Below are 24,768 nucleotides of genomic sequence, written 5' to 3'. Positions count from 1 at the left end.
CGGCTCTTCGAGAGTCACCGGAGGTGCGTCACGTCGGGATGAATGTCGAGCGGAGCCTGCAGAAGTGTTTTGCACTCTTGTCTTGGCCATGGAGGTCCTGAAAGAGAAAATTTTTCTCTGCTACCTCCTCTTCCTGGCACACTAGACTGTTGCGGCTTTTCCCTATTTCGATAGTTGACCTGGGGTCGACTAGTTGCTGCACCTAAATGCAGATCGACGGAACATCAAGAGATGATATACTGTCATCGGAGAAGGTGCACATAGTCAAGGTCAAAGGTGAGAGAGAGGGGATGCCGGTGAACAATGGCGCTCGTCTCCACTTGACACTGGGGAAGATGATGACCTACAAAGGAAGTTCCATCGGAGGTGTCTCCGACGAGGACCTTCCGACACTCAAGTCAGTGAGGTGGTTCGAGAGAAAAAAATAACAAAATTTTTGGGTTGCATACAATATGCGTACTTGGAGGGATTTTCGCTTACCTCTATTTATAGAGGGAGCAAAATGGATGGTGAGATGACATGTGATTATGTCAATCATATTCTATCATATGGTGCCGTATAGTGCCACGTGGGTATCTTTAAATGCTGACGGCGGGCGTGCTTTCTATTTGGCGCGCATAAAACAGCGGACGTTATCGTGCGTGGGGTGTAATAAATGATCCTATGGGTACATTCAATGAATTTGTAGCATTCCATTATGGCATGCAGCTAGCCGGTCAGAGTATGACGTCTGAGTGATATGATCTAATACGACCTGTCAGAATGACATGACGGCCATGCTTGGTAGTCAACTAGTCAACAGAGGCCCGTATAGTTGGAGTCGGCAAAATGAGGCCATCGAGTGTTGTGGCCCCATCCACAATCAGCATGCTCGGTCATTCATTGAGTAGAAAGTAGTCATGTATGTGTCGAGCGTTGTTCGACTATTCGGCATAGGTGGGGATTGTCAGACCTAGTCGGCATGGTGCCGACTAGGTTAAGTACTTGACCTTGATTAGCCAATTATTGTTGATATGCCGATTAGGTTAAGTACTTGACCTTGATTAGCCGATTATTGTTGATAATAGTCGATGTAGATCCGATTGGGTGGGACTTGTTGATCCGAATCAGGCTGAATTGTAATAGCTTAGTCGGTGCGGCTCCTTTAGTCGGCTGGAAGATGAGTAAGATGGGTAATCGATTGAGTGACAAGGATCTATCCCAATACATAATATATCAAATGCCATGACCTTAGATCATCGAGAATTAGATCACCTTGGGACAAAGAATATCAGTGACGTAATGTCCTTGATGATTTCATTTGGGTTATCCAACTCCAACAAAATTAGGGTGGGTTCGCCCCTCCCTTCTATTGAAGCGAGAAATGCACAGTATGAATTACTACGGTGCAAGTGGGAGCCCGTTACAATAGCGTTATGGGAAATCCCTGGAACGCTGCGACCAGATACAAGCCGGAAGTAGAAACCCGGTCAGCCCATTTGCGTCGCTTCGCGAGTCCGCATTTCGTATTTTTCAAAACATAGCCGGGTTTTGTCTCTCACCGCCAAAAAAAACCCTAGCAGCTCTCCCTCTCATCCCTCCCTCTCTCGTAGCGACGGGAACCGGGATGCACGGAACCCCCCAAAAATCCAGACCCAAATCCTCCCCTCGGAGGCCCAAAACCTCGCCGGGGGCCCCTCCGACGCCGGAATCTGCCACTCCTCGCCGCTCCCTCCGCCGGATCTCCTGCATTTCTGAACCCAAATCCCCTCAGACGCCGATCCCCCGCGTTGCCAAGTCCCTCGCCACCGATCGCCTGGAAACCCCCCGATCCGCCAGGAAATCCAGGAAATCTCTGCTTTGTTCCGAGAAGACGCCATCCAAAGCCCCAACCTTCTCGCCGGTCACTCCGAACCCCCCAGAATCCAAGAAGAGGAAACGGTCCGAAACTGGAGAGTCAAAGCCGAGAGCATCGAGGACTCCAAAGGGGCGGGTGTATTATAAGAAGGTCGTGTACGATGGTGGGGAGTTTGAGGTGGGAGATGATGTGTATGTCAAGAGGAGGGAGGGGGCGGAGTCCGATGACGAGGACCCGGAGGTGGAGGCTTGCCGGATTTGTTTCCAGTCCGGAAGGTTAGTGATGATAGAGTGCGATGATTGCTTGGGGGGGTTCCATCTCAAGTGCCTGAAGCCTCGACTGAAAAAAATTCCAGAGGGGGAATGGATTTGTAGGTTTTGTGAGGCTCGAAAAATGGGGAAAGAGGTCGAGCTCCCAAAACCCCCGGAAGGGAAGAAGCTGAGCAGGACAGCAAAGGAGAAACTCCTTTCTAGCGACTTGTGGGCTGCCCGGATTGAAAGGTAAGAAAAGTCGGGGTGGGACATTGTCCTGCCAAAATTGAAATCCTGAAAGGCAAGCATGAGATAATTCTAATTGGGATGCTTTTTTTAATAAAATCTTTCATCAGCTAATTGGACTGTTCTGTTAAATGTTGTTTTTCATAAAGAAGTTCCATTAAATGCTTGTTAACCTCTATTTGTTGAAATTTGGGCAGTTTTTGGAAAGAACCTGATGGGATCTACTGGATGAAGTGCCGGTGGTACATGATCCCTGAAGAGACTGTAGTTGGGAGGCAACCTCATAATTTGCGGAGGGAGCTCTACCGCACAAATGATTTTAGTGATGTTGAGGTGACTTATGATACTAGTTCTATTAACTTGCTCTTGGTATCATATAATTTGAGTTGTGATTTTGTAGTAATAGTTTTATGATTTTATCCCTGTACATGTTGTAGTTTCTCTAATGCATCATTCCTAGACCAAATGTTGGGAACATTTTTTGACAATCGAAAACTTTCCTTTATATGTGGAGGCTTTCTACACTTGATGGTAATCACTGGTCAGATTAATGAACTTTGAGGCATAAGACAATGGAAAAACAAGTTTTTAAGTGGGCATGCTTGAGTTCAGTAAACTATAGATCTGACCTAGAACTTTAATTAAAACTGACTCCTCTAAATTTGCATTACTAAATTATTTGGTACCATTGTTTTAGCTTCAAGATGTTGCTTGATACTTTTGAAGCTAAGCATTAAAGAATCAAAATGATAGTCCTTTCTCCACCCATGTGACTCACAATTGAGACTTTAAAAAATTGTTGGTGTTTCTACATCCTATCCTCTTTATTTAGCTAAGTTATCCTTGATCTTTGTCTTCAAGATATCTCCCTTTAGATCTCCCATGATCAAGGTCTAGCATGCCAACTTGTATTGATTGTATTGTACTGTACCGGTAAGGTACCAAGGTTTGGTTTGGTGCATGAGTCGAACTGGTTTGTACCAGTTTGAATTGAGCATAAGTGCCTCATACCACCGATATTGCCCCAAACTGAGATGTGTACTGTACTGTACTGAGTTGTACCACTTGTTTTTGGGTAGTATCATGATAAAAAGTGAGAAAAAAAGGTGTTGGGAGCTGTCTTGGTACGGAGTGCATATGTGCATTATCACTAGGTTTTGGTCTTTTTTAATAACTCACCAGCATAACTGCCCCATACCACTGATATTGCCCCAAACTGGGATGTGTACTGTACTGTACCAACTTGTACCACCTGTTTTTGGGTAGTATCATGATAAAAAATGAGGAAAAAAGGGTCGGGAGCTATTGTGTTCCTGGGTGTGTATGCGCATTATCACTAGGTTTTTGTCTTTTTTAATCACTTATTTATCCTTATGTTTGCCCATGTGAGTTTGTCGGATGTGAACTAGATATGGCAACCTTTTTCTTCTCATGAACTTTGGAAAATTTCACAATCATGCGACCTCCTTAAGAGGCAAAATATGACATTGACTTTATAGTTTCACTTGTTTGTTTAGAAGAATCTGGATCCTATCTCCCATTCTTCAACTATTACTTTCTACAGTCAATATCTCTCTCCTTCTGAAAAAGAGGACTAACTTGTCAAAATCCTTTCAATGGGATTTTAAATTATTTGATGTATTGTCATTCTTTTAACACATCTGATCTTCGCATTCATGGAGAAGAAACCTAATTCCAATCAGATGGGAATTGTTTTCTGTGATTTGGTTCTTTATTTAGGCATTACATGGTTTATCAATTAGGCATTAATTCTTGAATGGCATGTATGAGGATAAACTATATCATTGGACAACATGTTGGATTTTCTAGATACAATGACAATTTCTTGAGGAAGAGCTTTGCATCTGGTAGTTAATCACATGAGGGGAGAAACAGTGGATGTTACCTTTTATTCCCATTGTAGCAGTTAATTGTTTGGGAATTCATAGGAGTGATAGTAGAAACTAAGTCAAATAGAATGCAACTGACTTTGGTAGCACCAGAACAAGAAATTAGCCTTGAGAAATTGACGTGCCCTTCATGATTTTAGTTTATTTAGTTTGTCTTGTTATTTTGAAGTATCATGGTGATTTGCTCTTGTCAATTCACATCAGGAAGACATGCTTGAAGCAAAAAGAAATATGACATTGTGTGAATCTTGAAATCACCACCATTTAGTTCATGGCATGAGCAAAAATTGAATGATTGTGGCATTTCCATTCTATGCATGACATGAAGTTCATTTCCTTCTAAACTTGTTTTACCAATATTCTCTCCAAGAAGTACTCTTTGTAAATATACAACCAATGTACAACCAAAACAGTATGATCCAATTATCAACAAATTCTTGAATTTGACCTTTTTTCACTTCGTTGAATGATTATATTTATCTGTATTATTCTATGAACTTCACAATTTATTCACAAAATATATATGACTTATTTAGGACTTGGGTATAGGGTATTACCAAACTATCCCAAATTGAGCAGTTTGGGACCTATTGAATCGGATAGATAGTTTGGTGCCTATCGAACCGAATTGGCTAAGAACTAGGACAGTTTGGCCACCCAATTCAGTCCTAGGTTAAAATTGGCTAAACTGTTTGGTTTTGCATGTCTTCAAGTGGTTTTGGGCTATTTCGGATTGAATCTGATAGTTCGGAGCTTTATAATCTCCTCTTTTCTTCCTCTCAAGTCCAAATCATCTCTCCTCTATCCAAATCCTCCTCACCTCTCTCCTCTTTCCCTCTCTTGTGATCTTCCTCTCCCCTATCCCCTCTCCCCTCTCTCCAGATCCTACTCTCTTCTCTCCCAATCCTTCTCTCCTCTCCCCCTTCTCCTCTTTTCAGATCCTTCTCACCTCTTGCAAGTTGTGACTCTTCTCCTTTTTTGCTATTCCCCTCATCAAAGTTGGGTTCAATCATCGGCTATCGCTGCCACCATTGTCGAATATGATAATGACCATGGATCATCATCTCTCTCTCTCCCCCCTCCTCTCACCATGTCACCGATGATGATGACAATGACATTGGAGGTATGCTTGCTTTCTCATTCTGTCTCCCCCCTCCTTCCTCTCGCTCCTCTCCCTCCTCCCAGTTCCAATATGCCTTTGGTTGATATGGTATGTACGTGTTCTGTATCGATCTGGTAGCCAATTGGGATGACCCCTGATATCGGTTTGGTGAACCTTGCTTGGATTGCAAATTAGTGATTTTATTTATTGGTGATGATGGTCGTGTTTTTTCTATTTTTTATTCTTCTAAATTCTCCATACTTTTTTTTGCGTTAATAATAACATATTTAAGATTTCACATGCCTTTTCTTATTATGTCATATTAAAATATCTGTTTTTCTGAACTTTTGGTAAATTCTCTGTAATAGCCATGAGAATTCTTTGAATAGATGTTTTCCCTAATTGAATTGTTCCTGAGCATCATAATCGTGACTACACCATAAACCCTTTCCTTCATGCTTCAATAACTATGGGAGACATATTCTAAGATCCCATGGAGAGAGAGTTTTTGGACTTCCACCATTAAATTATTCTGGCTTTTCTAATACTTTCCTTGTTCCCTGCTTGTTATTTGGTCTAACATTTGCAAGATGAAGATATTGTGAATCTTTTATTATACTTGCTTATTTTGTTCCAAAAATCTGAGAAAGGCACCACCAATATGGGTGGCATATGTAAAGATCTATGTAAAGAATGACACTGTACAACACAACAGAAGAACACATACTTACTAATAAGTTTATCTTAGCATTGGACATGCATTAGGATAGGCTGCTGTACTCTCTAAACCAGTAGGAATTATTGAATGGAAAACAGAATTCCTAAAGCTAACTTTTGAAAGATGAAAAAAGAGTTGTGATCATAGTCATTTTGCACCGCTTCCTTTATATTCTTCACTATTTGGAGAAAGCTATGCAATGTAGGTCTTTTTCTTTGCAAAAAATGAAAAAAGAATTGCTGGAAGGGTGGAGTGTTCCAAGTGAAGGCCTCTTCTTCAATTGGTATTAAATTGTACAGAATCACTTGTCTAAGATCTCTAGGGAAACCTGAGCAGTTCTTGAAGCACAACCTCTTATATTTTTTTCGCTTGCATGTGGATTTATTGTTCCCATATTACTTTCTAGATAACAGTAAATTGCACCATGCTTTCTATCATGACACTGGCTTTGTTTTTATGTTATTAATGTGCACGGTTAATACCATCCATTTTGTTTAAAAATCTAGTTTTAGTTTCCCTTTGGTCTTCTATGATTTGAACTTTGCTTCAGCTGATGTCATGCATCAATTGATTTTGGCACTTATTCGAAATTATGTGTCCAGATGGAATCTGTCCTTAGGCATTGCTATGTTATGAGCCCCAAGGACTTTAGAGAAGCTGACAATGAGGGAGATGATGTGTTTTATTGTGAGTATGAGTATGATGTCCATTGGCACAATTTCAAGCGTATCACAGATATTGATAATGATGATGAGGTAGCTTTCTAGAACTTGAACTTGGAATATGTTTGATGAAGAGAAGATATTCTATCACAGTTGACAATCTTGCACTTACCTCATATTAGGATGGGGAAGAAGCTGGAAATGATGAGGAATGGAAGTTTCCTGAGGATTTGCATGGTGATATAGATGAAAATTCAGAATATGAAGAACATAAGACTATTGATTACTCTGCTCAGAAGAATCGAACTCATGAATTGGCTGCGGTATGCTTTACTTCCTATCTTGTATATCAGCTGTAATGGTTCATTTTCATTAACATGTTTCAGTTAATATACCTATTTCAGAACTCACACAAGGGAAGGATATTTGGTCTTCAAAGAATTGGAATAAAAAAAATCCCAGAACACGTGAGGTCTCATAAGCAGACTGATTTGGAAAAGGCGAAAGCAACACTGCTGTTAGCAACTTTGCCCAAATCATTGCCTTGCAGAAATAAGTACTTATAAGTTATAACTTTTCACGATTATGTGTGATTCATGGCTTTATTTTTGTCTTTTATGCTAATTATGGGCTTGTGCCAGGGAAATGGAGGAAATAGCTGCATTTATCAAAGGTGCCATTTGTGATGATCAATGTTTAGGCCGCTGCCTTTATATTCATGGTGTCCCAGGAACTGGCAAGGTAGATAATACTTCTTTGGTGGTCTTTATTTTGATTTCTGTTGTTGCATTTGACATTTTAGCAAAATCAGATGGCTTTAAGTATTTGTAACTGTTGCTTTAAATACATAAATTTATGTAAGTCTCATCTTCTTTTGTACAATTTCTGCATTGAACTGCAGACTATGAGTGTACTTGCAGTGATGAGGAATCTTAGGTCTGAAGTTGATGCGGGAACTATAAGACCCTATTGCTTTGTAGATATCAACGGTCTGAAGCTTTCTTCTCCTGAGAATATTTACAGGGTATAGAATAATCGACCTTGTCTTTTCTTCCATTTGAATTTCTTGTTTTGTTAATATTAAATATAATCTTGGTAGTGTGCAGGTTATTTATGAAACATTAAGCAGTCGCAGGGTTGGATGGAAAAAGGCTCTTCACTATCTAAATGAGCGATTTTCTGATGGCACTAAAGTTGGCAAAGAAGAGAACAAACCCTGTGTTCTGCTTATTGATGAACTTGATCTTCTTTTGACCAGAAATCAATCGGTAATTCTTGCTGTTTATGATGTATCAGTTATATAATTTTAAAGCGACTGAAATTACTTATTGAAGAAGTCTTGCAGTATCTTATAGTTAATTCATTTCATGATGCTTGAGTGTGTTAATGTTTGGAATCTTCTTTCTGTGCAGGTGCTTTACAATATTCTTGATTGGCCCACTAAACCTCATTCGAAACTCATTGTCATAGGTATTAACTTACAGTTTTGATACTCTTATCCTATTTCCAGATTGTTTATGTCCCTTGTTTCATGTTTTGGTGTATTGATATGCAGGGATATCAAACACTATGGATCTTCCGGAGAAGTTACTCCCACGGATATCGAGCCGAATGGGGATTCAGAGGCTATGTTTTGGCCCTTACAATTATCAACAGTTGCAAGAAATTATATCAAGTCGTCTTAGAGGTCTTGAAGCATTTGAAGAGCAAGCCATTGAATTTGCTTCTAGAAAGGTAGGTGATATGGTATTATTTTATCATTTAATTTGACTTATATATATTGTATAGATCTTGCATCCTGAGCAGTAAAATGTGTTGCACTGTTTCAAAAGATCCATTTTTGTATCCATTTTTATTACTTGCTTGGATCAACTTGGTCCAGATTGTCATTGAGTTGTGTATTTACTGATGATTTGGTCTAATCATAATTATAGAACAAATGAGTGTGTCACACTGGGTTTGAATCAACCCAAGCCCAAATTGAAAGACCCAACCCAATTTCGACCTAACCTGATCATAAGCTTGACTCTTAACAAAGTTTGAAATATCATGGTCCAGGGCTTAGCGGTCACATATCAGTACTGTAGGAACCGCTATTCACTCCTGTATCCACACATAGTTTATCAAGATGTTTGGCTATGCAGTAGGGTATAGTCTTGGTATGCCATCAATATTCCTGGGTACCAAAGTATTGTACTGCAGGTTTGTTTTTTAACCCTTGCTCAAACATTATCCAACTCAACATTCTTTGACCTAGCACAGATTGGGTGAGTGGATTGGGTTAGGTTGAGTTGGTAGAGTAAATTATATAAAGGAGTCATATAATTGGATTAAATCTAATGATGGAGTCCATAGCATATGTAGTTATATTTTACGGTGTCTTACATAGCAAGAAATTGTCATATAGCAACTTGAGATGGATTTGTTTATTTGGGTAAATGGATAGGATATAGGGGTATAAACTTGGGATTTGGGAAGGTTTAGGATGGTTATTAGGACAATATTTTGGTAGGATCTACTGCAGACCTGTTGTGTTTGTGAAAAAAAAGATATGGGAGTATAGAATGGAGGGAGAAGAACATCTAGGACTACTTTTGTGTTTTTGCAGTGGTTTTGGTGGCATATGTGTAAACAAAAGTGTCAGATATATCAAAGAGGATAGAAGAGGAAAGCAACATATGAAGAAGAACAAAAGAGAAGAAGAACATGAATACAGAGAGAGAGAGAGAGAGCATCCTGATGTTATTGTCAAATTCAAATTGCTGCCTCAACACTGGTTGGCTACCCCTTCAGCACTTCTTTAGTAAGAGTCAAGTTTTTGTTAAAAAGAATATTTTTAGTTGGAATTGTTCAACTTTATTTTTCACCTAGCCAAAACTAACATCAGTTTTTGGGCTTAAGTTGGTTTTAGTGAAACCGGCCAATTTTGTGTGAAATGTACTTATTTAAGGCTTGTTAGTCATTTATTCTCATTTTTGGACCATTCTTTCTTTCTTTTAAATTGAGAGGAACGTTTACTCATGGGTATAACATTGTACGTCTACAAACCAGTGTCATGTGATGTAACTTGAAATCCACTTTTTTTGGATATACTAAAGACTTGGTGTTGGGCTCTAAGAAGCTTAAGAAAAGTAGTTTACTTATGCAATAAAGGCTTGACTTGCTAAAATTTACTGAAACTCTCAAATTCAAGGAACATATTTCTGTAGATTTATAACAAAATTAAATTTAATTGTTATCTTATATTTTTATTGATTTTCTTGAAACTATATAGATTATAGCACAATACATGTGAGAATCTGTTCTTCCCAAAATGCAGGAATCAGATTTTTGGAAAAATCATGAAAATTTATTTATTATTAATTTTTATTTTTATATCTAAAAAAATTTTGTTTTCTTAGATTCACATGAATCTATTTTTTTGGTATATAAACAAGTTACATTGACATATGTTTATAAGAATATTTCTTGTTATTTGGTATTCACGGTGGTCAAAGGCATGCCCAAGTTGCTAGGCACACCACGCATGGTATCTTTAGGTGTAAAAAATACACTTTGAAGTGAAGTCCAAGTGCAAAAAAATAAGCCTCTGTTATTTTTGTTCTTAGCCATAAGTAGACAGAAGGAGATAGAGCAGCAATAAAAGTTCTTCTTCATGTTTTTGGGGTATAAACAAGTTCCATTGACATATGTTTATAAGAATATTTCTTGTTATTTGGTATGCATAGTTGTCAAAGATGTGCCTGAGGTGCAAGGTGACTTAGGCATAGAACATGCATGCCTTTTCCGCACTTTGAAGTGAGCCCATGTGCAAAAAAGTGAGCCTCGCACAAGGTGCACTGATGCAAGGTGAGTTGGGTGTAACATGCCTTCTTCCCTTTGACAACTTTGCTGGTATGTTAACTTTTCTGATAACTTTGCTGGTATGTTAACATTTTATGATTTGTTGCCACCCTTTGCCAGTATGTTAACATTTTCTGATTTATAATCTTGTTGATTGGTTGTTAAAATTTTCAGATTTACAGTCGGCTTTGCTGATTGCTTGTAATAGATGCACATTCATGATGCTGTCATCTTAATATTTCTTAATGGAGTCAAGTCTTGAGGCATCAGAAAATGCTAATCACTGTTACGATGCCAAGGTTGTCCTTGACCTTGCTTATAGTGGTTGCTATTTCCCCTTCCCACTGTGGGCCAAGTGCATGATTTCCATTTTATGTCATATTTGGCATGCCTTTTTAAGTACTGCTAACCTCCTTTGAGTGATTTTAGGAGGGATCAATTGCAATGATATCATCTTATCATTGCAGGTTTAGATATCTGGGTGAGTTCATGCATGACACACCTATCATTGTGCTATGGTCACTCCCACTATATGGAAGCAACTGGTGTAGGCGCCTGATCATATAATCGGTATTTGAACGGCCAATGGAGAACCAAACTGTGTTGATGCTGTACTGCTAAATTCCTGCAGGCTTTTAGCTGAATTACCTGTGTTATTTCCTCTTTCCTTGTTATTTTGCTTATTGGAAAGTAACATGAGCAATTAGATAAATGAACAAAGCTTCTCCAATCACACCGCCTGCTAAATTTTAAAGGGTGGCCCAGTGCATGAGTCTCCTGCTACTGCAGGGTTTAGTGAGGGACAAATGTTCGCAGCCTTACCCCCACTTGTAGAGAGGCTGTTTCCGTGTTTTGAACCTGTAACCTTTATAGGACAATGGACTAACCATACCATTACACCCAGGCTCACTAACACTGTCTGCTAAATTACCACATTTATTGCCTCAAAGCTCATGCAGCTATTTTAGCATCCAATAGGCAAGACTTCCTCTCTGTCACTCTTATTTGAAAGATTATCCAAATCACAAACAAGAAGCACCTCAAAAACATGGATTATTCAGGAGTTCTTTAGGTATCTTTCGTACTAGATATCCATGCTTCTGGAGTAATGTGCTCGTATAGAATATAGCTTCTTATTCAGCCAAACTGGCATTTCTTCATTGGCCATCTTCAGAAGTTGATCATATTATGCTAAATTAAGGATCTAAAACCTTTCCATTATAGTGCTGCCATTATATCAGTTGTCAAAGATCCCTCCCTGTTTTTCTTTCTTGGGTTGCCCAGAGAACTGAGTCTGTGATGAGAACAGGAATGTTTTTAGTGGTTGGTGGGAATGAACCAACTACGAATGAGTCTTTATCTACAATCAACGTGGTACCTTCTTCCCTATTGGTGAGATAGTTGTTCTCTAAATATATCTACAGTGAATGAGTGGGTTCCTTTAATTTTATTGGTTTTGATTGGATCTCTTGTGAGTTCATACAAAGAGAAGAATGTATAGTCCAAGCTGAGTAAATTTGACATCATGCCTCCATAAAAGTCAAACTTCAAATTCAATGCCCTAATCATTGCATAAGGAGATCATATTCTACAGTCCGTGTGTCTCAAAAGGTTATAATCTTGGTATGCTTTGATTACCTATATATTCAGCCTTGTCAAAATACTCTACTCACTGCGATTCTAATCAATATTTATAAAATCAACAGCCTGTTTTTCTGGGAAAATGTGAGGGACTCTCTTGTTCTAATTTAAATTTTCAATTGCCGCCACATGGACTTGAAACCTCCAACTTGCTACTTGTGATTAACTACACGCAGATTTTGTTTGCTTGCAGTTTTGTTGAACCTGTCAAGAGATCATGTTTTTTCATAATTCATTTCTTGATAGTTTTGAATTTGAACAAAGTAGAGGACTAGTCTGAGAATTACTATTCAGTAAGATCAACTGGCCTTTGATCTCTTCCTGGATGCTTCGCATGTGATTTACTGAAGTTATGAATATCATTCTTGAGGAGTTCACCTGCTACAGACATGGATTGCTTGGTAAAGTTTAAGCTTATGGGGTACTGATGACTGTGATAGCATAGATTGTGCTGGTTAGGTTGGTTTTCCCATAATTTAGATAAAGGAATTAGTGTCTGGTAGTGTTTTTTGGTAGCCAGTCATTTCTTTGAATAGCTTAGCAGTGACAAAGCAAGTTTTTGTTATCCATGACAAAGCAAGTTTTGGTCTTGAGGGTAAAAAATTTATCCAGGAGTCCATATTTTTTTGGGTAAGCATTTCTCGGGTAACATTTAGACAGGAACAGAATTTACTCATATTTTTTTATGCATTAGAAAATGGCTCGGGAATCTGTTACCTATGTTCCTGTGCATTACTAGTTTCCTGGATAAGTTGCTAAGATTTATCCATATTTTTCGTAATACTCTTTTTATATAAATATTATTATATCCAATAGTATAGTATAATATAATATAATATATTATAATAATATAGTATATTATATAATATTATATTATTATATTAATATAATATAATATATTATTGTTATATAATATAATATATTATTATATTATATTAATATCTTACATTAATATAATATAATATATTATTGTTATATAATATATTATATTATTATATTATATTAATATCTTACATTAATATAATATAATATATTATTTAATATTATTATATATAGTAATATAGACTGTATAGTATAATATATTATATTAGTATATATTATTATATATAACATATTATATTATTATTATAGTATTATATAAATATGATTATACAATATAATATAATATATTATTATAGTAATATTATATTATATTATTGATATATTATTATATTATCACAACATATTATAATATAATACAATATTATATTAATATCTTATATTAATATAATATAATATATAATATAATATTATTATATATAATAATATAATATATTATATTATATTAGTATGTCTTATTGTATATAAAATATTTTATATTATTACATTATTATTATAGTATTATATAAATCATATAATATAATATATTTTTATATATTAATATATTATAATATAATAATATAACAATATATTATATTATTATATCATTATAATATTATATAATATAATATATTAGAATAATATATTATAATATATTATATATTATATAAATATTATTATATATAATATAATATAATATAATATTATGTTAATATTATTATAAGGATAAGGGTTTATTAGGATTGAATTAAAAAGGTTATTTTTTTGGTTGATGGAAAAATGATTTAGCCGCCCCTTAGGTGGGTAATATTTTTTCTATTTCATGGATAAATGTTATTTATGGGAAAGTAACTTATTTATCTTGAAAAGTGTGAGAACATGGGTAAGTTGGTCAATGAAAAAGTTGACCAACTTTTCCATGATATTTACCCACAAAAGAACTGGCTCTAAATAACTGGCCCTAAATGCTTTCCATGCAAAATCAATGAAACTATGAAAGTCCTTTTAAAAAGAAAATTGGCATTGTTTATCATGATCTACAATATTTAAATTGCCGGTAGAAAGGAAATCATGTGTTCTGGATGTTTCTTACCTTTGCATCAATGGAACAAAAACATAGAAAATTCTAAGTGGATGTATCTTGTTTTAATTTGATCTATAGCTCAGAAGTGTCCAATTTAGTTGAATTTTGATTTTAGATGCTTTAAGATTTTTTAGAGAAAGCCAAACATTTGAATTCCCAAATTCATGGCACAAATATTGTTCATCTTACTAATTGTACCTGTGATCATCCATTTTGTGCCCACTTGATCTATAAGTAAGTGGTGTTCAAAATGTATAATGTTTGGCACCTCGGCAATTTAGACATGTAAATTATGGTCAACCTTGTGAATTTTCATTTTGAAAGGGCCATCATTGATACTGCATTGAAGCATTTCTATCCAAAGACCAAAAGCATTTTATATAAGGGCTATCATTGATTCATTAGATTTTATTTCTGACTATGCATTGCCCGAATTTGTTAGTACAAGGATACATAGATGTCAAAAAATGGTGGAAAAATGTGTGACCTTATATATTTAGTAAGGATCCGTGTGAGCATGTGTTTAGTCCCACATTGATTGGTGGGTACTTGTACAATTAAGGAGTCCAAATAATATCTTCTTGGATAGACTTTTTAGGTGTTGACCTTGGATTGTTACAAATGGTATTAGAGCGCACTCGTTCTATGGACCATGTGAATTAGGACATTGTAGCACGGGCTCTTTTAGAGTTGAGCGAGAGCTGATTGTGGTGTTTATGATAGGATTTGGACCATTATCCAAGCGAGGATGCTTGGGCTTGAAGGAGGGACTATGTGAATACCCGTTTGGGCATGTATTTAATCCTACATTGGTCGTGTTGAAAAGATTTTAGGTACTTATATAGGGCCAAGAAATCCAAATAATATCTTTTTGGCCAACCTTTTTGGGCGAGGTTTTAGGTCGTTATATGTTTCATTTCAAATTTGTTCTTAGAGGACTTCATGGGGCCCTATCATTTGCTCATGTTATTGACAAACATGTATGTTTGGGGATAACTTATTGAACTTTTTAAGTAATTGGGCTGAAAGCCCAGGTACAGCACAGCCTGTCTGATGTAAATTCATGCTTGCCCAACTAAGCAGCCCTGAGATGGAAAATTCATGCTTGCCCAATATTTAATTGATTCATAGGATTTTGTTCTTTTTGCTACAAGTAAGTCATTCATTTAGATTGAGATATGCATTAGATGCAGATCTATGCAAATGCAGGCTTATAAGCTATTATTTAATGGACATTTACATGTTCTCATGTACGAAATGATTTGCCGGCACTATGTGTCCACTTCATATTACATCGTTCATAGGAGTAACTTACAGCTATGTTAAAAATTTGTTCATCAGTACTATGTCTTCATTTCATATTTCACTGCATGTTCAATCAGGTTGCAGCTATGTCTGGTGATGCTAGACGTGCGCTGGAAATATGTAGACGTGCAGCAGAGTTAGCAGATTATCGGCTCAAGCAAATGTCACAGTCCAAACAGTCATCTTTCCCTGTTGATACTTCTAAAGGTATGCAAATAAATAAATAAATAGCAAATGGGATCTACCTTAGCTTAGTGTGTAGTAGGCTATGCATGGAACACTCGATTGAGCTTAAATTAGTTGCGGTGGTTTGTTCAGTGACTGGTGGACATAGATAAATTCTTGATTTCTTATGATCATTTTACAGTTGCTGTTGTACATTTTTCATTAAATCTTTGGCAGCTGATCAGACTGATCTTCTCAGGAAAACACCTAGTTGGCATGACGGACGTTGAAGCTGCTATACAGGAAGTGTTTCAGGCGCCACATATTCGAGTAAGTTAAAGATTTATCAATAATGTTTTAAAGTTATATTGTAGCCTTATGTCTACACAGTTCTTAGTATATTTTGTCTTTACAGATAATGAAAAATTGTTCAAAACTGAGCAAAGTTATGTTGGTGGCTATGGTGCATGAACTCTACCGAAGCGGATTGGGTGAAATTACCTTTGAAAGGGTTACTTTCTTTCCTTTTTACTCCCTATATTGTGGTCAAGATTTCTTCCTTCTATTTATCTGCATTAATTTGGGATATGGTCCAATTATCCTTTTAGGAGAACAATAAGTACTTGTACAACATGGCTGCAATGTTATGGTCAAAGACGGGCAATAAAAAATTTCTTCACCTGATATTTGATATGATTCATTAACAACTAATAGGCACAAATTAATGATTATGCAATGATCTGGTGGTGGATACATCAAATTTTCCCTTTAATGCATAGCATCCTGGGATTGCATCATTGTAATGAGTCAGTTTACTTCCAAGCCTGTTCATTTTTTGTTCAAACTTTATTTGAACCTCAATTTTGTTTTTGGTAACCTGTTAATCTACTTGTTCACTAAGTAAGAACTTCTGGTGAAATAAATATCAGTATCAACATAAGTATATCTCAGCTATTCAAATTTCTGCTGGCGACTGATTTTCAGTATTATTTATATATGCAACTAGGAAGCAATATTCTCATTTTGGTGGTATATGATCTGGATTTTAAAAAAGTACTTTGAATGCAATTTGTAGTTACTTGTTATCACAGATGAACTTTTCCAGCTAGTGATTTCTGATAAATTTGTTTGCTTTTGTAAATTCTTATGTTATAGTTGGCAACAACTGTTCACTCTTTATGCTCAAGCAATGGAGAGGTGCTTCCTGGATGGGATACCCTCTTGAAAATTGGGTAAGAAGTTCGACATTATTTATCTACTCATTTTGTACAATGATATCTGTGTATAAATCTTCTAATCAAAGTTTCTATTAATTTTCACACTCATTTCCTTTTGTTGAAAAAAAAATTATGAAAATGTTGTCTTTGAAAGTTGGGAAAAGGGAACAAGAGAACAAAAACATTGATTCTTACTGCTGCTGCAATGCTGCCATGAAAACAGTAAATGTGAAAACCATAAGCAGTACAAGTGTACAACCCCTTCCAGAGGACTAAAGAATTTTATTTTTTCAATATCACTACAGAAATTTCATACTTGCCATCTCAGACTTTGCTCAAGCTAGTTGGCTCTTTTTTCTGATGCTTAGCCTAACCTTGCCAGACTTGGAAAATGCTGGGTTTCTGCTATAGCATTTAACCTTTTTCGCATGCTGGATACAGAATCATCCTTCATTTCATCATTTGATATTGTTACATAATTTTAATTTATCAGGATACAGTAATGATGATAATATAGTTTCCCAGGTTGTTGATTATGTAGACCTCTTCTTTTATTATGACTGAAGAAACTATATGTATGAATTTTTCTGGATCTCATTGCAGCTGCAAGCTTGGTGAGAGCAGAATAATTCTTTGTGAGGAAGGCACAAAGCATAGATTGCAGAAATTGCAGCTCAACTTCCCCAGGTTAGTTTTGCTAGTTATGGAACACTCGACCATGAATTACTTGACAATTGTTTCACTAAATTATAAACAAAGGCATTCAGGAAGACTGATCTTATGTGCCTAACCATGCTCCCTTTTTTTTTCCTTTTTCCTTTTGTTTTTATCTTTGAGCTCAATAGCCTGCTACTGATGTGCTACCCTTCCTAATGAAGGGTAGTTGGGGTTTGCGATGAAAGGTTATAATAATGTCTGGTTAAGAATGAGATGGAAAGTTCTAAAGGTTGAAGAAGAAGTTTTTCAGGTAGTTGACAGAATTTCAAAAGGAGTCTTCTCAATGTGTAAGATTCATCTTGAAATAGATGGAATTAGTTCAAAGAAAGTGATAATTGCAGAATATTTTCCAAAATTGCAAAAAGAGTAAGGATACCCTTTTTGATAACCAGAAGTTATGAAATTGTCGAGGGTCACTATTCACTTGAATGATAAAGGGCAAGTCTTAATCAGATTTTCAATATTTTTTTTAATTACCAAGAAAGATAGCACATATTAGCCAACTACATACTGGCATGTGCAACTGGGGTTGTGCAAGTGGATTGAATTTACCTGCTTCTAATTTGGAATGGTCACAATTAATCTGGTCCAACCTGAACTGTAATTATTTGGATTAGGCTCAAATTCAAATATCTGACCTGTTTTGGATATGGGCTGAATTAGGATCCTTAAATTTCTAATTTTGAACCCAAACTCATTCGAACTAATTCAAAACTAGTATATTACATGTTTGATATCCCTCCTTGAAGATAAGAAGTTAATCATTTTTTCATTCTATAATTTGCCAATAATTTATATTGTTCACTATAATTGTGTGGTTATCAATCAAATCCTTTGTAGAATATGTTTTCGATAATGTTTAGATGTTGCTTACTATCATTTTGTCGTGTAGTATGTTCACAATTTAACTTTAGAATCAATTTATATGTGTTTATTATAATTTGTATTAGGACTATTTTTAACTGGGTTTGACTACAAATCCGATGCATTGATAAAATTAACATTAAATCCTATCCGATCCAACCTGCAAGGAGTTGGATTAGACTTGGCTTCAATTTTTTGACCTGGTTCAAAAATGGTTTGGCCCTACATGCAATGCATGTGATCCTTTATCAGCCGATCATCGCCTTTATGAAAAATGTCAACTCATAAGCTATGTGTCAGGTCATGATCTGCTATATTTTTCGTTTATTAAGCTATTTGCTTTTAAACTCCTTTCTTGCTTGATAACAATGTTTCAAGAGTTTAACTTCACTTTGCTGCAGCAAGGGTTATGACACATGTATAGTTTGACTTATGTATACTGACTCATGTTCTTTTTTGTTTCTTGCCTGTGTTCTTCTCCTCTTTCTCTCTGTGTCTCTGTCTGTCTCTCTTTGTGGAGAAACGAGGTGAGGAATACATCTTCTGAACTTGAACCTGCGACCCCAATGTCATGCTCTCAGAAGTGGGGTGCCAACAGCCAACAGATAGGAATCGGTCTTATTGACTATGCAGACTTGAGTTATCGGTCATTTAGGAACTCTATGATTTTGAGAGTATATTCATATGGCTAGCTCAACTTCCTTAACTCTTCACTAATGCTAATTTTGTATGTTGTTGATCTATTTCTATGCAGCTAAATTCTGACAGACCAATGCAGTGGCTTGACTTGTGGTTTTACCTCAATGTCCCCCATTATGGTCTTTCTTTCGCTTCTCCTGTTGCCATCTTCATCTTTATTTCTCTGCTTGAACTTTACATAAAGACAACATCAGAATGCATTCATATTCAACTCCCTTACATAAATTTTTATAACCTTAAGCTCGAGAACAACCCATTATGATCTTTCTTTCACTTCTCCTGATGCCATTATTTCTCTGCTTGAGCTTTACATAATGAAAAAACATCAGAATGCCATTCATATTCAGATTCCTTACATCATTTTTTATAACCTTAAGTTTGAGAACAACCCATTGGGCAGTCAAGAAGTAATCTCGTCCAATACTGCAACTTTGATTAACACAATTTTATTGCGGTCCCATTGTAATCTATATGATATCCATATATTTAATAAAGTGTTCCAAGTGCCTGATATAGAAGACTCCGCTGCATGTGTAAATGTAAAAGTACTTGGTGCCTTGGTTAGTTCCATCAAGGGTTGTGAGTTGGAGCTCATAAAAAAGTTTCAAGTTTGAACATATGGTATGATGAAATCATGAAATTACAGAACATTGATAACGTATATTAATAATGATCAGTTTTTTCTATAATATGTGATGTGGGGATAGGTTTTATTAGTGTTGCCCTTTCTGTTATGTTAAGCTCGAAATTTTGAATTGCATGCTACATCCATATCCAATACGCATCTTATATTGATACTTGTGAATACAGCCAGGGTGAGTCTCAAGTACGTATTTAAGTATCCTATTAGAAACAAAGATGGAGACTTTGAACATATGCCTATGACACTTCCTTTGTACCATTGAGGATTTTTTTCCTTTTTTTTTTGTTTGTTTTTGTTTTGGGTTGCAGGGGGGGGGGGGGGCGTGGGAGGGCTGGGGTGTTGGGCTTTCTTTTTCTTTGATAATTTTTTGCCCTTTATCAATGGATGGTTAAATTCTTCTTAGGAAAAGAAAGGATAAAATCATTGTTTGTGATGATGATGATCTTGTAGGGGGTGTGGATTGTGGTTTATGGATTTGAATGATGATTAAATAGGGTTTGTTTATGTTGGTGTGTGAAATGTGGGCTATGTTACTACAATAAGGTGGGCTATGTTACTGCAATAAGCTGTTAGCTTTTGCAAATGATTTTTTCACATATATTTAAAATTATATTTTATTCTTTTATCATAGAATCCCAGCCATATCTTATTCTATTTTTCAGAAATTTATGGTTTTGATCTTTGTGTCATGTCATATCCTTATCCCTATAGTGGTTATTATGACCATTGCATAATGGCCTTTTTTATGTATCTGACGAATATAATCATTGGCTGCACTGTTACTTCAAAGTAATCTTTTTCTGAACTTTTCATATTAAATATTCAGCAAAATTGGTGCAAGTGGAACTTCTGTTTTACATGAAGAATATTTAGTCTGTAAAGGTTTTTTTTCTTAAAATGATTGTGTGAATAAATGCAAGTAGAAGATACTCGGTCAGAAGCAATTTCAAATTTTCACCTTGCTCTTTGACTGTACCTATAAATCGTTTTAGATCTATAAGAAGGTTGACACATCTATCTTAAAAAATTTATATGCATGTTTATTATGTATAAGGAAATTAACTAACTGATATCACTGCAATTGACCCTTGTGCCTAAATGGAGGGCTGGAAACGGGTTGGGTTGGGTTGTGTCCAGCCACCTGCTTTCTCCAGCTTGGTCCGAAAATTTTTTTGGGTTCCTGATTGGGCCTAAAACCCAAAAGGCGGATACAACATCTGTCTTGAGCTTGAAACCAAGCCTTGCTCGAAGCCCCATACAGGCCTGAACCAAACCAATCCAATCTAGCTTAAAAAGGGACAGAAAGCAATACTTTGTTTGTTTTGGAAGGGAGTAGGAACCAATGATGCAGGTCGTGATGGAGGATGGGATGTGGGAGGCAGGCACTTGCTAAGGAAGGAGGTGAGGGAGGCAATTTTTATTTTCTTTTTTCTTTTTAGAGGTGGTGCAGCTGTTCTGCTAGATGGAGTTGAGTGAAATGGCATTGGGAGGATTTGAGAAACACTATGCCATTTGTTAGTTATTTGGTTTGGGGTTCATGCTGGGCCATGTTTTGGCCAAATCTGACCTGAAAATTCTTCATGCTCTAAACATGAGACCCAAGCCTGACCCAAACTCCCTTGGACCAGGTCCAAAGACCAACACAAAGTCGACAGTTTGATGGGCTTTGGGCTGGCTCAGGTCATTTCCAGCCCTGCCTGAGTGGTTCTGAGGATGGTTCAGCTTCTATACACCTTGAAAAATGAAAGCTATTTTACAAATGTTCCCTTGTACTTATAGATAGTTACATGAAAATAGTCTTTAATGTTTTGTGGGGTTGCCTAAAACCTTAACCTTCTTTCTTCTTGTTTTCCTTTTGGATAGTTTAGAATGAAAGGACTACCAACTTGACACTAGTGGGCCTCACATTATGGAAAATTAGCAATAGTTGCTGGTCACTTAAAGGACTAATAAATTGACATTGGTGAGCCTTGAACTCAGGAAAATTGCAACAATTGCTGGTCACATGATAAAAATAAAAAGTTAGCATGGTATATGGAACTTTATATAATAAACAAGGAGAGCTTAAACTGGCCAGACACTTAAATGCTATATTAAGTGATGCAACTAGAAACTGACAGAGAACAGCGCTCACATCCTCCTTGTTCTTCCTCTTGTGAAATGATATTGGTGCTTGTATCAACAAACATATCTGTAGCTGCCTAGTTTAATATTATTCAAGATGGAAATTTTTTATCTGCAAATTGAAAATAGTGATGTTTTTAAATGCACTTGTGTCATTGTCGCAAACAGATTCTAATTGTTTGCAATTCTATATGTCAGTGATGATGTAGCTTTTGCATTGAAGGATTGCTCAGAAGTTCCTTGGTTATCAAAGTATCTATAATTACTGGCATGGTGGAGTAATGCTGCATTCTTTAATTCCTCCTTTTCAGAACATTCACAAGGTTGGGGTGTTCTCATGGTGAGTTAATGTTGCTCTCTTTTATTTGGTGTATGATGTTAATATCTGAAGCTTGAGACTTTGTTCATAATGATGTTGATGCTAGTTGCAAGATAATTGTATGCATACCAATAGCTTTTATTGAGGGTGAGCTTAGGCGCAACGATAAGTTTCCTCTTTTGTGACTTGGAAGTCACGGGTCTAAACATGGGAAATAGCCCCTCTGCACATGAGGGTAGGGCTGTGTACATCTGACCCTCTTTAGACCATGCACTGGCAGCTTCCTCATGCACTAGTCTGGCCTTTTATTGCAATAGCATTTAGTCTCTTCTCTCTCTCTCTTCCCTCCACCCCCCCCCCCCCCCCTCCCTTCCAGAAAGAAAAAAAAAAAAAAAAGCTTGTACCATCTCAGGTCACAAGTAATAAAAGCATTAGCTTTTACTACCTCTCCCCTGAAGGAAAAGCTTATATTGTGTCAGGTTGCGGCTAATAAACTATGATGTTGTAACATATTGTGCTTGTTTGTATCAAAATTTTACCGGACATTGTGAATTTCAATTTGAATGACATGCTATGCATTTTGACACTGTGCATACCTCAATTATTTATGGTTTAAGATGCTCGTAGCTACAGATGGGGAGGCAAATATATCTCTACTAAAAGGTGCAGACTATCTGCATTCCACTTTACCAGGAACAAATATTCCTGATGTGAAACTTGTATCTGCATCCATTGAGATTTATTTGTCTCACGATTTGTATTCCACTTTACAAGCAACGTAGGGACATTTGTGTTGCTTGTGGCTCAGTGTGTTGCTTGTTCTAAATGGGCGTTAGTTGTTTGAATTTGGAAATCTATGACGGGATTCTAACATGGATCTCAACAATATTCACATGTTTCCATTCCAATTGTCTTATTCACCCCACATAGAATTCTGGGTTTTAGTAGATTGCTGTGCGGGAGTGTACCCTTTTCAATGTTTACATGCACTTATATTGTGTTCTCTGGCATTTGCTGATCTGATCCAACATAAGAAAATGATGGGACTTTTATATGAAAGAAACTCATATAAATCAGTTCTCATGTTCTTTGCTGCAGGCTGGGAGATGCGGTTTGCACTAGATGAATGCTGAATTGAGGTGACATTGATGTCGCATTTTTTATCTAGTTTTGTAAAATCCTACCTCCTGGAAACTGCTGCAACTTTTGCTGATTCCCATGCTATTCTCAAATCTCAACGGTTGCAGTTTTCTGATCACCCTTCTCCGTGAAGCGAATCTGCAGTAGCATTTTTCACAGATCACGAAGTTCTTTTCTTTTCTTTAGACCATTAGTTTGGTTTTGAAAGACATTGAATTTGTACTATTTATGGAAGGTGGTTGTGGAAGTTTATTAAAAGAAATTGAGGTTATCAAATTTTAATTCTGCAAAAATTGTATTGTGCTTTTTCACGAGTAGTGATCTCATAGGTGGTCATGTATTTTGACGCATTGGATACATGCCCATAAGCTTGAAATTCATAAATTTTTACCTATTATGAGGATCTAATGGACTGATAGGCATTCATTTCCACTTTCTAAGCAGGATCTCAGCTCTTAAGAGTTCAGTAGCTGTCTACCAATCCTTTCTATGACTGCACCTGCATGCTGTCTGAGTTGCTAAACAAGAATTCTAGAATCCCCCAAAAGGTGCAATTTTCCTTTTATATGGTAAGGCAGTTTGCAATTGTCTCTAAGTCACCCATTTCCGATGGCATTTGACGCCATCCGACTGAAAAAGTATCCAGCACATGATGGGCATGCAAGAGTATGCTCACTTCTCTCCCGCTGTCCTACTCATGGACATCCATATATCCATCAGAGTATGTAAATCTGCACGTTATTCAGCTTCTATATTTCCTGGCAAATGGGATCCAGATGTCCCATCATATTTTCAGCAGATGGTTATTGTTGGGGGATACCCACCGACCGACCGACTATCGGAGGGTCCGACCGGCTGGCGGTCCGACCGACCGACTAACCAACGGCCCGACGGACGACTCTGACTGGCCGATCGTAAGTCGGGCGACAGGCCGACGGACGCCATCAGCGGCTAACTGCGGCCATTCCACGGTCCATTCCCGATCGACTAAAACCAGAGGTCCGGTAGCCGACCCACATGAAGCTCGCCGACCGACGGAGGAGTCCGACGCCACTCTGCTGGCCACCGACCTTGGGTCGGCCGACTCCACCAACCACCGTACGGCCGCCAGACGTTGTCAGCTCTGACACGGACATGCGGCACAGTTACCTAGGGGCATTGTCGTGCCGAGAGCCGGGTCAACCCTGGTGATTAGACGGCTACACGGCGACATGACGTTTTCACGGCGGCTCTGACAGCCTACAGTGAGTTGACAGTTCCTCACTTGTCCGCGCCATTAATGATGGTGCCATACCGTGCTCCACTATATAAACCGGGGAAGGCAACAGTGCAAGGGATCGATCCGTCCGTCTCTCCCACATACGCAGGCTCGCTCCTCTCTCCCTCTCCCTCTCTCCTTCTCAGAGCTCTCTGTCTGCATTTC

General features: G+C 37.1%; 1 protein-coding gene and 1 non-coding gene across 5 annotated transcripts; both read left to right on the top strand.

Moving 5' to 3' along the window:
* The first annotated feature begins 1,520 nt into the window (after positions 1–1,520).
* On the top strand, positions 1,521–23,739 carry LOC105033596 (origin of replication complex subunit 1). 4 transcript variants are annotated; one of them, XM_073247664.1, is made up of 18 exons: positions 1,524–2,337; positions 2,532–2,667; positions 6,667–6,819; positions 6,909–7,049; positions 7,131–7,282; positions 7,368–7,467; positions 7,628–7,750; positions 7,833–7,994; positions 8,139–8,196; positions 8,282–8,460; positions 15,535–15,664; positions 15,882–15,952; positions 16,038–16,133; positions 16,778–16,854; positions 17,443–17,526; positions 22,085–22,226; positions 23,304–23,344; positions 23,453–23,739. In XM_073247664.1, exons 1-16 carry the CDS (start codon positions 1,607–1,609, stop codon positions 22,146–22,148), a joined length of 2,457 nt encoding a protein of 818 aa, XP_073103765.1. In that variant the 5' UTR covers positions 1,524–1,606; the 3' UTR covers positions 22,149–22,226; positions 23,304–23,344; positions 23,453–23,739. The 4 variants fall into 4 exon arrangements, with proteins under 4 accessions (XP_029117199.1, XP_073103765.1, XP_073103766.1 ...); XM_073247665.1 differs by lacking the exons at positions 23,304–23,344; positions 23,453–23,739 and adding an exon at positions 19,175–19,238 and having other exon boundaries at positions 22,085–22,221; XM_073247663.1 differs by having other exon boundaries at positions 1,525–2,337; positions 23,304–23,739.
* LOC114912929 (small nucleolar RNA snoR28) lies at positions 6,727–6,804 on the top strand. The gene has a single exon (XR_003798938.1). It is a non-coding gene; the product is annotated as a small nucleolar RNA snoR28 (small nucleolar RNA).
* Positions 23,740–24,768: the final 1,029 nt, after the last annotated feature.

Source organism: Elaeis guineensis, chromosome 13 (genome assembly GCF_000442705.2).
Source record: "Elaeis guineensis isolate ETL-2024a chromosome 13, EG11, whole genome shotgun sequence".
In the NCBI taxonomy this organism is placed as follows: domain Eukaryota; kingdom Viridiplantae; phylum Streptophyta; class Magnoliopsida; order Arecales; family Arecaceae; genus Elaeis; species Elaeis guineensis.
Note: the sequence above shows the minus strand (reverse complement) of the source record. Positions and strands in the feature narration are given on the sequence as shown.

Bases quoted from the DNA above. Each gene is read 5' to 3' on its own strand.
- LOC105033596 (XM_073247664.1), top strand. From the start codon at position 1,607: ATGCACGGAACCCCCCAAAAATCCAGACCCAAATCCTCCCCTCGGAGG. The intron at 6,820-6,908 runs GTAGCTTTCTAG...ACCTCATATTAG, and splicing joins ATATTGATAATGATGATGAG to GATGGGGAAGAAGCTGGAAA. The intron at 8,197-8,281 runs GTATTAACTTAC...ATTGATATGCAG, and splicing joins TTCGAAACTCATTGTCATAG to GGATATCAAACACTATGGAT.